The sequence below is a fragment of the Leptonychotes weddellii genome, chromosome 7, assembly GCF_054177405.1.
Source record: "Leptonychotes weddellii isolate Sample4059 chromosome 7, ASM5417740v2, whole genome shotgun sequence".
Lineage (NCBI taxonomy): Eukaryota > Metazoa > Chordata > Mammalia > Carnivora > Phocidae > Leptonychotes > Leptonychotes weddellii.
The window spans coordinates 52,768,470-52,780,917 of record NC_138375.1 but is presented as its reverse complement, the minus strand read 5'-3'; the positions used below and the strand labels follow the sequence as shown (position 1 = coordinate 52,780,917).

The 12,448-nt window shown below is 42.9% G+C and overlaps 1 protein-coding gene across 1 annotated transcript in view; it reads right to left on the bottom strand.

Moving 5' to 3' along the window:
* Positions 1–12,448, bottom strand: part of TENM2 (teneurin transmembrane protein 2) — a 1,103,161-nt gene that overhangs the window by 34,861 nt on the left and 1,055,852 nt on the right. The window contains exon 26 of the mRNA XM_081826284.1: positions 12,185–12,420. Within this exon, the coding sequence (XP_081682410.1) occupies positions 12,185–12,420 (236 nt within the window). The remainder of the gene's footprint in view (positions 1–12,184; positions 12,421–12,448) is intronic.

The window sequence follows — 12,448 nt, the reverse complement described above, 5'->3', positions numbered from 1 at the left end:
AGGTTCTGTATATGTCTGTTAGGTCTGTTTGGTAATAGTGTTGTTCAAATCTGCTCTTTTCTTTTTGCTTCTCTGGATGATTGTTGAGAGTGGGGTATTAGAGTCCCCAACTATTATTGTATTGCTGTTTATTTCTTCTTTTAGTTCTGTTAGTTTTTCTTTTATATATTTAGGTGTTCCAGTGTTGGGTAAATATTTATAATTGTTAAATCTTCTTGCTGGATTGACTCCTTTATTACTATATAATGATCTACTTTGTCTCTTTTTACCATTTTTAAAGTCTATTTTGTCTGATAGAAGTATAGGTATTCCTCTGTTGTTGTTATTGCTAAATGCTTGAAATCTTTTTTCCATCTCTTCAATCTTAATGTGTATGTATCTTTAAGCCTAAAATGAGTCTTCTGTAGGCAGGATATTACTGAATTTTGTTTTTTATCCATTCTGCCATTCTATGACTTTTCATCGGAGAATTTGATGTGTTTATGCTTAAAGTAATTATTTATAGGACTTGCCATTTAAAATACTGTTTTCTAGCTGTTTGTAGAGCCATTGTTTCTTATACTGCTTTTTTGTTTGTTTTTAAATGTCTTTTGGTATCAGTATGCTTAGACTTCTTTAATATGTTCTTATGTGGTTACCATGAGGTTTACATAAATTATCTTCAAAGTATTATACTGTATTTTAAACTGATACCAACTTAATCTTAATAGAATTCCTAGACTTTACACTTCTCCTCTTTCTCACATTTCAGGTTATTGATATTATAGTTTTCATATTTTATATTATGTAACTAATAATAGATTATTGTAGTTATTGGTATTTTTACTACATATGTTTTTTAACTTATAGAGTTGTGAATTCCATACCACCATTAACATATTATAGAATCTAACATTGACTACATATTTACCATTAAAAGGAGTTTTATGCTTTCTTCTTTTTTTAAATTTTATTTTTAAGTAATCTCTACACCCAACTTGGGGCTTGAACCTGCAACTCCAATATCAAGAGTTGCATGCACCACACCCTGAGCCAGCCAGGCACCCGTCTCTCTCTCTCTCTCTCTTTTTTAATGATGTTAATTAACATCCTTTTATTTCCATTTAAAGAACTCCCCTTATCATTTTTCATAAGGCAGATATAGTGATGATGAATTTTCTCAGCTTTTGTTTGTTCAGGAAAGTCTTATTCCCTTGAGTGTAACTTCTTTTTTCTTCCTGCTCTCAAAATTCTTTGTCTTCGATTTTTTTTTTTAAGTAATCTCTAAACCCAGCATGGGGCTCAAACTCATGACCCCAAGATCAAGAGTTGAATGCTGTATCAACTGAGCCAGACAGGCACTTCCATGTCTTTGACTTTTGACAATTTAATTATAATGCGTCTTGGTGTTGGCCTATTCAAGGTCAAGTATTTGGGAGCCTTTGGGCCTCATGGATGTCCATTTCTCTCCCCAGGTTTGAGAAGGTTTCAGCCATTATTGCTTTAAGTCTACTTTCCCTTTCTCTTTGTCTTCTCCTTCTGGAATTCCCCTAATACAGATATTGTTTCTTTTGAATATATCCCATAAATTCTGTAAACTCTTTTTCATTCTTTTTTCTTTTTACTCCTCTGACTGGGCAATTTCAAATGTCCTATCTTCCAGGTTATTGATTCTTCTGCATGGTCAAGTCTATTTTTGAAGCACTCTACTGAATTCTTCAGTCACTGTATTTTTCAGGTCTAGGATTTTTTTTTTTTAATGATTTCTATTTCTTTGTTGAACTTCTCATTTTGTTCATGCACTATTTTCCTAATTTTGTTCAGTTATTTGGGTGTTCTTGTAGTTCTCTAAACTTCAAGAGGACTATTCTTAATTCTTTGACAGTCAATACATATCCATTTCTTTAGGGTCAGCTATTGGAACTTTATTAGTTTCCTTTGGTGGTGCCATATTTACCTGATTTATTGTGAACCTCGATTCCTTACATTTGTATCTGCACATTTGAGTTAGTCTCTTCAAGACTTTAAAGATTTGCTTTGATATAGACAGTTCTTCCCTAGTCAGCCCAGTTTGGGTTTCTGGATGTGCCTGCTGGTAATGTCCTTGGGCAGGTACGTCTTGCTTCAGGGTTAATTTCTGGGCAAGGCAACTGCCTGAGCTTTGAGGTCGGGGGTGAGGGAGTGTGCTGCTGGTTGAGAACAGTTGGAGTGGACTACTGGCTTGGTTCTTTGCCCAGTTGAGGCTATAGGATGGGCTCCGTGGTTTCTCAGTTCTCTGGTCAGGCTTACTAGACTGTTGGGACTGGATACTATATTCAGCCAGAGATGGGGGTATGAATTAGCTTCTCTGCCCTGGAAGGGCAGCAAGATAGCATCTAGGTCCTTCACAGCTTGTTGTTTAGAGACTCAGATCAGGGAAAAGTTTGCACTGAATTCCCCGTCTAGATGGGGCCACTCTTTTTGTTCTGCAGATGAGGAAAGCCGGGACTGTGCCTTCTTTTCAAGTGCCATTGTAAGAAGGGCTATGCAGCTTCCTGTGTGCTCTGGTTAGGTGCCTTGGTAGGGCAGGCTGAAGGCTGTATTCAGCAATAAGCAGGGCTATGAATTAATTTCCTTGTCCAGGTGCAGCAGAACTAGTTCCAAAGCTTGTAAGGCTCTTTGCGGTCTTGACTCAAGGTGATGCTTGCTCCAAGTTCCCTGCCTGAATAGGGCCAACGGCTTTGCTCTGTAGGCTGTCAGCTTGTGTGCCTGCCTCTTAGCTGGAGCTTGAGGAGGTATGTAACCTCCAGGCATTCCCACCAGTCCTTCTGGCCAGTCAGGGTGGGGAGTCACACTCAGTAGTGGGTGTGGCTTTGATTCAGCTCCTTTGCCTGGGTACCTGGGAGGGCCCACTCCGAGAACCTACAAAATTTTTTGAATGGGCTTTCTGCTCGGGAGTGGCCAGGAGCTATACTAAACAGTGAGTGGGGCTGTGAACTAACTCCTCTTGTATGGGCCTAGCAGGGGAAGCCTCCCTGTCTGGTACTGGTTTTGCTCTGGGGGCGATTGGCTCTGACTTCCTGTCAGCTTGTCATTACTGAGATATTCAGATTCCAGGTGTTCCCACCAGCCCTTCCAGTCAGATTGGGCTGGGAGCCACACTCAGCAGTGCATGGGGTTATGGTTCAGTTCCCCTGTCTGGGCAGGGGCTCCAGGGCCAGTGAAACTCTTCATTTGCGGACCTGAATCAGGCAGATTTACACCCTGCTGAGTTCCATGGTCAGACTGCACCAACAACTTGGTTTTGCAGATGAGGTGCTGGTTGGGAGTACTATTTGGGCTCTGTGGGTAGGAACTTGGTCTGTCAAGATCCGTGTGCTGGCTGTTGAAAGCCTCTCCTTCTTTCTCTATCACAATCAGTTTCCTAGGGGTCAAGCCCTGCAGATTCTCCTATAATCAATGTGGGGCAAGACCAGAGTAGGGGCTTTCACAAAGTAACCCACAATGCTGTGTATGTGTGTGTGTGTGTGTAGGGGGTGCTGGATGTCTCTTCTGGATTCCCTTCAAGGCTCAGAGGAGACCTCTTTGCATAGTACAACACTGGCCTGGCAGGGGGACAATGTGGTCAGTGTGTAGCTGTTCCTCTTAGACTTCTATTCCAGTCTGTCCTGGTCTTTGTGTTCAGGGGAGAACTTCAGCCTCACCCCCATGTTCTAGGATTGCCTCTGTGGTGTCTTGTCCATCAGTAGTTGTTATCCTTGTGAGGGGGAACAAAGCCAGGAACGACTTAGGTCACCATCTTGGTCACATCACTTTGAGTTAACTTCTGAAATGTATAATTTCTATAAAAATTCCCAATTCTTCTAATAATTAAATGTGATAAATTTACTGGCAGCTGAGCCAAGAAGTTCAGGCCTGTTGTGTAACCTAATCAAGGATCTTTAATTATGAGGGTGCCATTTGTGAAGAGGAGGTGCCTCAGCTGTGGGGTGTGGGATGTTGGAGGGTTGGACAGGCATGCTCAGTCCTTCATGGGCATCTGCCCCCAGTTGAGAGTGTGCAGGAGCTTTAATTTAGCCAGTGTTCTCTTATTCTGAATTAAATTACCCATCTAACAATATTTAAATTAACCTTGAGGCTTCCTGGAGAACATAAAAGTTATTTTGAGTTATTTTCACTGCCAGGATCAGCACAATTCCCTTCCCAGCCGGCTTGGTAGGTACTCAGTGATAAAGAAACCAATTTTTAAATTAATACAATTTTGTGTTTGTAAGGAAGCCATTATTTTTAATTATCGGGCATTTTCCTCAGCCTGGCTTCCCCAGTTAATAAAACTCAGCTATTTAGCATGGTTTTTATTTTTGCAGAGGGCAGACTTTGGGAAGTAGTTTCCCCTGTGGAATCTCCCCCCAGAATGTTTTGATCTCACCAAGTATACGCCTGTCACAAGGAGGCTCGTAAAAAACCCCAAGAAAAGGAAACGCTGTTGTCAAAATGGCCCTGCTGGGCCCATAACCAGTGACTCTAACTTAGCTCGAGGGGCAATGATGGGAGCTGGTGATTTGAGAAACATGAAGGAGGAAATTAACACTGGGCTGGATCCCCTCCAGGAAAAGGCATTGTAGTACAGCAGGAGAGGTTTCAGTTAGATTACAGAGGAATACTTTGCCTGTCATGTTTTGGGAAACCCCAAAAAGGTGAGTGAGGGAGGGCATGAGATTTTCCATGGCTGGAGACATTTGAGAGCTGAATTCCTGCCTCAGAAAGTTTAGGTATTCACCTACCCAGAGAGAAAGCCAGGCCTAGAGGACATCTTCATTTCCTTTGTGGGTCAGTCCTCTGGGATTTATAAAGCAGCTCTCCCCAGTTGCCATACAACAAGACTCAATGCTACATTGGGATCAGTGCTTGTGCAGACAAAACAACATGCTATAAATTTAATATTAGCTTAAATAATGCATAATTAGAAGGGTAAGCCTCTGCAAACACATTAAATAATGTATTCCCTAAGCAAACAGTATTTTTTGGATGACTTGCTGTTTTGGATGATGGTGAGGTAGAAAGGTGGAAAGACCTGAATTTGAGTTGCAGTTTTGACACTGATTAGCTTTGTCACTGCAAAGCAGTCTTTCACCTTTAATGCCTCAGTTCCCTTATCTGTAATGGCCTGTGAGCTTCTGGTGGGCAGGGACTTTATTTTTCTTAGTGTCCATATTATTTTCCAAAGTGCTTGGTACTCAGCAAACAATTGTGAATAAGGGGGTTGAATCAAACCCACTATAAGAACCATGGCAACTCTGATGATCTAAGGTTCTAATGGGGAAAACTAGAAAGAGAAAATGTGACTAGGACAGCTGTGATCTCCAAATAACTAAAAGGCTTCATTCCAAAGAGCCATTAGAGTCATTCTGGGAGGCTCCCCCAAAACCTGGAATTAATAGAGGTTAGAGAAAGTGGATTTTCATGATGTCAACTTAAAATCCCATTCATTCATTGATTCACTAAATATTTACTGAGCACCTACTATGTGCTTGTTACTGTGATCACTCAAGATAGAACAAGACATTTATGGTCTTTTCTCTCATTGAACTTATGGGTGTCAGAGGAGGGTAAAGACACGTGAGCCAACCATGAAAACATTACTGCTATAATGAGAGTAAACACAGGGAAGGAACTATGGGAAGGAGGCGGGACACTTAAAACTGGGCTCACAAGGACCAGAGGACGTGCTGCCTCAGTGGGAGCTTGGAGGATGACTAAGACTTTACAGGGGAGGGCAAGAAAAGAGTTGGGGAGAATATTCGAGGTGGGGAAGTCAGCAAGTGAAAGCTAGAGTAGTAAGCAAAGGCTCCGCACAGGCAGAGAACTTCATTTCAGATGTTGTGGGAATATTCTAGTAGATGTGGGTGGTCTGTTGGTACAGATATAGCAGAGAAGAGAGGCACCTGGTATGTAGGCTCAGCCTGGATGACCTGAATAGGCTTGTACTTGTCACCTCTCAATCTGAACTTTCCAGAATCCGAGTATGTTGCGTATCTCCTAGCCTCTAAGAAGGAAGGTAGATAGTCTAGTCTACAGATGAATGGTCCTTTTCATCCACCAATGTGTCCATCTGGGGAGGAGTTGTATATTTCTAAGATCCTTACCAGGGTCACTAAGGGCCTGTCTCCTTGACCTTGCCCCCAGCTAGTCTGCTTCAGCCACACTAGCTCTCCTCCTGCTCAGGACATAAGCAACAGTTTCATCTGCTTCAGGGCATTTGCACATGCTAATCCACTAGCATAGGAGGCTTGCTTCCCATCCCATGCCTGGAAAATTCCTACTCTTCAGTTCTCAGATCATATGTCATTTTCTTAGAGTGGCCTAACCTGAATCAAATATTCCCTCTTACCTGCACCCTGTATTTTTCTTCGTGGCACCCAGCACAATTTCTTTATATTATTTGTTCATTTATTTGATTATTATCTGTTTCCCTTTGCTATGGCATGAGGGTCTTTCCACTTTTCCACCACACCTTCCAAAATAGCAAGTCAGCCAAAAGTAATACTTGCCTGGGGAATACATTGTTTAATGTGTTTGCAGAGGCTTGCCCTTCTAATTGTATATTATTTAAGCCAATATTAAATTTATCACAAGTCCTGTCTGCCCAAGCACTGCTCACAATAACACTGAGTCTTGTCTGTTTTGTTCGCCATTATATACTGAGTGCCTCATACACTGCCAACATATAGATGTTTGAAATATAAAATATTGGTGCAGAAGGAAAGCACTGGCAGGAAGGGGCTGGTAAAATTCAGGCTTTCATGGTAACTGTGAATATTAGCAGAGCTATTTGAGTGGGCTCCATGCAGAACTGAGTTTACATGCATGTGTTTGCATGAACAGCTGCCTCCCACCTCGCTCCTGTGTCACTGTCATTTGCCACAAAGGTAAAACTAACATAAGCCAATGTGTAATTGCAATGTCCTATTAATCATATGGAAGCCCCAAGAAAATTACTAACTCCCACCTTTTCTTGGGAAGGACACTAATACTAATATCATGATGGGAAGATGATCTTGGAAGTGATTTTTCTTTTGTTCTGCTACCTACACATGTAGTTGTTTTTTGCTCTGCAACCTCTATGTAAATCGTAATCAGGAGGAAACATCCTCCTGAGGGTGGTTGTCTGCTTCCTTTTCAGAGAGAATCATGCACTGAATCCATTTCAGGAAAGAGCAGGAGTTTTAAATCTCAGTAGAAGAGGTTGGTTTCTGTTCTCTCTTCCAAAAAATCTAGAAAAAAGACTTGCTGATGGGGAAGGTTGGGGGTGGGGGATGATATATGAACAGAGCCTCAGGGCCAGGAGTTTGCCTTAGGCTCTGGAGGGATGGAGGATATAGAATATATCTGGGGTGTGTGTGTGTGAGAGCGAGAGAGAGAGTGAGTGATTTAACCTACTCCTTCCTTCTTTGGGTGCAGCACCCCCTTTCTTTAAGGTTTCCCCTGTTTAGGTGGTTTTACTGAGATGTCCAACATAAGATACATGCGTTCCCATGTGACCTTGTACTGGCCAATCATAGATCTGCATCTGTACCAAGTTGGTCACCTGGGTTTTTTTCTTTTTTTTTTTTTTTAATGTAAGTGATGTGGGAGATCCGTTTTTCTGGGTTCACTAAGCTAAGCTGATGTCAGCCTGAAGTCATCTTTGGCCAACTCTGCCTGACTCCCCCGTGTGACGAGGTCACTGGTCTACTGTGGGGGAAAATTAGGCCAACTGCCAAGAGAAGTAATCCTGGGGGATGGAAGGGGACCATGAGAAAGAGAAAAAGAAAGAGGTGTCAGCCTGATGACATCATTTGGGCTTGTGGGGGCCCATTAGGCAAGAAAATGAATGCCCTTTCTTATTATGCTAGTCTGAGTGGGCTTCCTGTGTTTTGCAGTGGAAAGATTCCTGACAGATACTGGGGAAATGTGTTTGTGAACTCATGCCTGCTTTGGGTGAGTTTTGGGGGAGGAATTCACACACACACATGTACCTTGTGAGGAGCAGCCTTAAAGAGGCATGGTCATCCCCTCTTCCCTGCTTACGTGTTGTCTGAGTGCCTATCACATGGCACTTGTCACCAGGGATAGAGTGGTGAAGTGGTTCCTGTGCTCATGGAGCTTACAGATGCCCTGATGCAACTGTTTCATGTGTTTTTGAAAGGCCAGAGAGAACAGAGAAAGGAGAGGAGTGGAAAAGACTCTTTCAAATGAAATTCCTTGAGACGTCCTTGGGAGACATAATGAAAATTATTCTCACATTGAGTTTGGGCTGGGAAGAAGGGACTAATACTCTAAATTTTGCCAAAGCATCATAAAGCTTTTGGTGGAAGGATGTGGCTCTTTGATGGTCTATCCGTCCGCCATCTTACATTTCACTAGCCTATATGGAAATGCTGCCGACACATTCCTTCCGACTGGGTTGCTGGAAGAAGGTTTAGAATTTCACTGGGAAACTGGTCTATCCTGGTAGTTTCATTGGAATTTTTGGTTTCTTCTGAATTCTAGGGAAACTCAGCCTTGGGTCCTCACATCGCTCAACTGGCCAGACTCCTAGAAGCTTGATGGTCCCTGGGAGAGGTAAGTCGGCTTGTTTCAAGGCTCGATATTCCCTGTTGCTGCACCACAGATTCTCTGCAAATTCCCTGCTTTTCATGGAGGAGCAACATTTTTTTCCCCATTCCAAGAGGCAGGGCTGGGGCTGCCAGAATGTCACATGTCTGTCTTGGGGTTCAGTCCCTAGCCTTTCTCCTTCGCAGAGCCTAGACAGCCACTTGGTTTCCCAGTCCATATGATTGTGGGGAGGGAGCCTCAAAAGGAGAGCCTGATACAGCAACCCTGCTACTTGTCAAATCCTCTTAATTGTGTGTGCTAAGGTATCTCTCAGACCCCTCCCTCCCTCTTCTTTCTCTCTTTACTGTTAGTGATTTAGTTCTTTGGATTACTGCAATTGCTTCTGGGCTGTCCCTCTCCCCCTGTCTTGTGCCCTTCTAATCTATCTTCCTCCACACCTGAGGAAGCCTGAGAGGTGTTTCTAAGACTACACATCCCAACACATCACTCTGCTAAAATTAAACCCTGGAAACCCTCCCCACTGTCCTCTGGATAAATGGCAGCCTAGCCAAATATTCCTTTCCATGTGCTGCCTTTGGCTGATGCATTCTTTTTCTGTACCACAGTGTAACACATTCGCCTTCCCTCTGGCCCAACTGGTTAAGGTTTCCTGAAATGCTCTTCCCCTTTTTGATCTCTCTGTTGCTTCACAGGCAACACTTCTGATCACCCCTTCGCCATATCTTTGCCAGGCTAATTCCTACTGCTCTTCAGAACCGATTCCAACTCTTCTGTGAAGCTCTTCCTGATCAAGGTGGCAGAGACCCTGCTATGTATTCACCAACTCTTTCATTTATTTTTTCCTTAGGCACTCAGAAAGACAACGTCTCCTGGGCTGTCTTGCGGTTCAGTTGAAGTGATGCAGGTCATGCTGAGCTCTGCTCGCTCAGCCCCCTTGTCCTTCCAGAGCAACTTTAGAGGTCATCTGCCTACTGTGGTGGGATCGCAAGACAGCAACCGCAGTGAGTCACCATGAGGATGAGCCGCCTGCCTTATTTGCACTGTGATGTGGAAAGCTCCTGAGATTGTAGGGCTTATTTGTTATCTCTCCTGACACAACCCACTATCGCTTTCCTTGTAACATTGCCTCTGTTACAGCTTACACCACATGATTCACATTGTCTTCTCCATGCTGGCAAGCATTTAGTTTTCTTTCTCTCTCTCTAGTCTACTCACTCCATAGTGCTTGGCATAGAGTTGGCACTTAGCAAACACGTTTTTTAAAAAAAAATGTATAATATTGGTTTAATTTGCAGCCCAAATACAGAGGAGACTTAAATCCAAGAGAAAATTAAAAAAAAACAAACCAAAAAACAAGTTAGTTATACACAGGAAAATGATGACAGTTGTAAAATGTAGCATTCCCCTAAGGAATGAACGAAAAATTTCATGGCCCCATTTGACAATGGAAGTCAAGATAGAGGGAAAAGAAATGTCAGCACTGGAGTTGAGGAGAGAAGAGCCTGCTTGCCTTATGCGGACCCACAGGTACCCATGGTTTAGGGGCTGCAAACTTCCCTGCGCTGGGCTCACAAAGAACCTGACTAAAAGGACACTCCCTGGTTCTCTTCATCCACAGCACGCTCCACCTTTCTTTTACACCTTCTTCCAATTGCTCCCCTGCAATTTCCAGGAGTTGCTTTTATTTCATTCACTAAACAATTTATGAATTGAATTAAAATAAATGAGATGCAAATAAATTCCAGGCTTTCTCCCTCATTTTCAAATTACATTTTCAGTCCACTCAACCTGTTATAATCTCATAGTGATTTTCATTTAAGAGAGCTAAATGGATATGTGATTATTGTTACAGGAACTAACACCAGACAATTAAATGTTGAGGTGTTGATAGATAAAGCTGTGTTTTGATTTGCATAAACATGATGCCAGCAAATCTAACCCTGGCAGAAATTCAGTTATAAGACTTGCGTGCCTAACTTCTGCTAATTACCACAAGTATCATTATTAAGATTTTTAATATTCAGAGTTGGGATTATAGCCATTTTATTTTAGGGCCACATTTATCTTTATTTTGAAAACTTAGTCAAAATGCATAACTGATTTATTAGAGAAAAAGCACGATTACTACTTATAATCAAGTTCTACAGTGCAGCATATCAAAAATCAATTATACAGCCCTGAAATCCAGTCATTAAGGATTTAGCTACTAATCTCATTTCATTTTTGTCTTTAGGAAGATACTGCCGTTTGCAACTTTGCAGATACCAGCACAGGAAGAAAAACATGGGAGACTGCTGATAACCTAATGTGAGGAATGAAGCTCCAACTAGACAAAGGCAGAATCTTAATATGGAGTGGGCTGGCCCTGCCGGGAGGTAGCCTAGCCTGGGTGGATTTCAACCCAATAACAGGCCAAAGTTATTACCCAAGTGTGATTCCAAAGTAGTGGTTAAACCCTGCCGTGCTCCATTTACTTTCATCCCAACACTCATGTTAATCTGCAGTTACTTTAGTTACTTACTAGTGTACTATCTGTCCCTCTTGTCCCTTTCCCCACCCCTGACGGTAAGCTGCAGGAAGGTAGGGATTTTGCTTGGGGTGCCATATTGATCTCCAGTGCTGGCTTGTAGTAGGTGTTCAGTAAATATGTGCTGAATTTGATGAGGATTGGGATCCCTAGGATTCCCTGCCATGGGGGAAGGGGTTAGCATGATGTTAAGAATCAGTCCCTCCTAGTACCAGATAAGTGACTAGGGCAGGACCCAGATTATCTGGATGACTGTGAATTTAATCCAGAAGCTGTGGGGCTTGGTGGTTAAGGATATTAGCAAGTGAGCCAGAAACAAAGATGGAACTGGGACTGTGTCCTGGCTGTGCCATTTTCTAGCCATGGTGCCTTTGGACAGGTTATGTAGCTTCCCAGAACCTGTGTTTCCTCATCTGAAAAACAGAGGTAAGTATCCCTATGGGGCTGTTGAAAATAAGTAAAGCATTTAACATAGAACTTGTATCATGAAAGTCCTCAATGAGTGTCGTGTGTTAGTTTTTTGTGGATAAGCTGCCTAGTCTGGGGAAGCTACGGTTGGTTAAAACTTTCTGCCATGGTTTGCTTGTGATTTCCTCTTGGGAAGCCTTCCCTGATCACCTTAGGCTGGGTGATATCTCCTCCTCTGTGATTCCATCCAGGCCCTATGCTCTGCTCATTTAACCCACTGGATTATCCTGCATCTATATATTCTACTGGACTGTTAACTCCTTGAGGGTAAAGAGTACATTATAAAATTATCGTTCTTCCAGTATTCATCACATTACTCAGCACACAGTAGACACCAAGTTTTTGTCGAATTGGCCAAAGAGTGAAAGTCGAGGGAGAAGATGGCAAGTGTGACAAGAAGACTGAAGCTATCCCAAGCTAGAGCATAAGGTAAATCCCCACCTCTTTCTCTCCTAGGAAACCGACACTTTTTTTCCCAAAGGGATATGGCTTCTATCTTCTGAGAGAAAGACTTGTCTTTCCCATGGAAGAAAGGAGTAATGAAGGCTTGGGACCTGGGAAATTTCCTCAGCTCCTGAGGAAAGTGTGGATCCCCTACCACTTAGAGGTGACAGATGGGGTGGAACCACTTACCCGGAGCTTCCTGCCAAAGATAGTGACTTTGCCTTTAATCTGTTCCTTTCTTAGGCGCCACTCAATGGAGTTGAGGCCATTCTCCATGGGCAGGGAGATGTTGCAACGCCCAATGGTGGGGGTGATGGTGCCCGCTAGGACGTGGGGCTCGCTGTGGAAGCTGACACCCATCCCATTGGCATACATCACCCTCAGGGTACCGTTATTACAGAGCTGGTAGCTGTTCCGCACTTGATCTGGAGAAATGTAAGTGGGGGTGGGGAT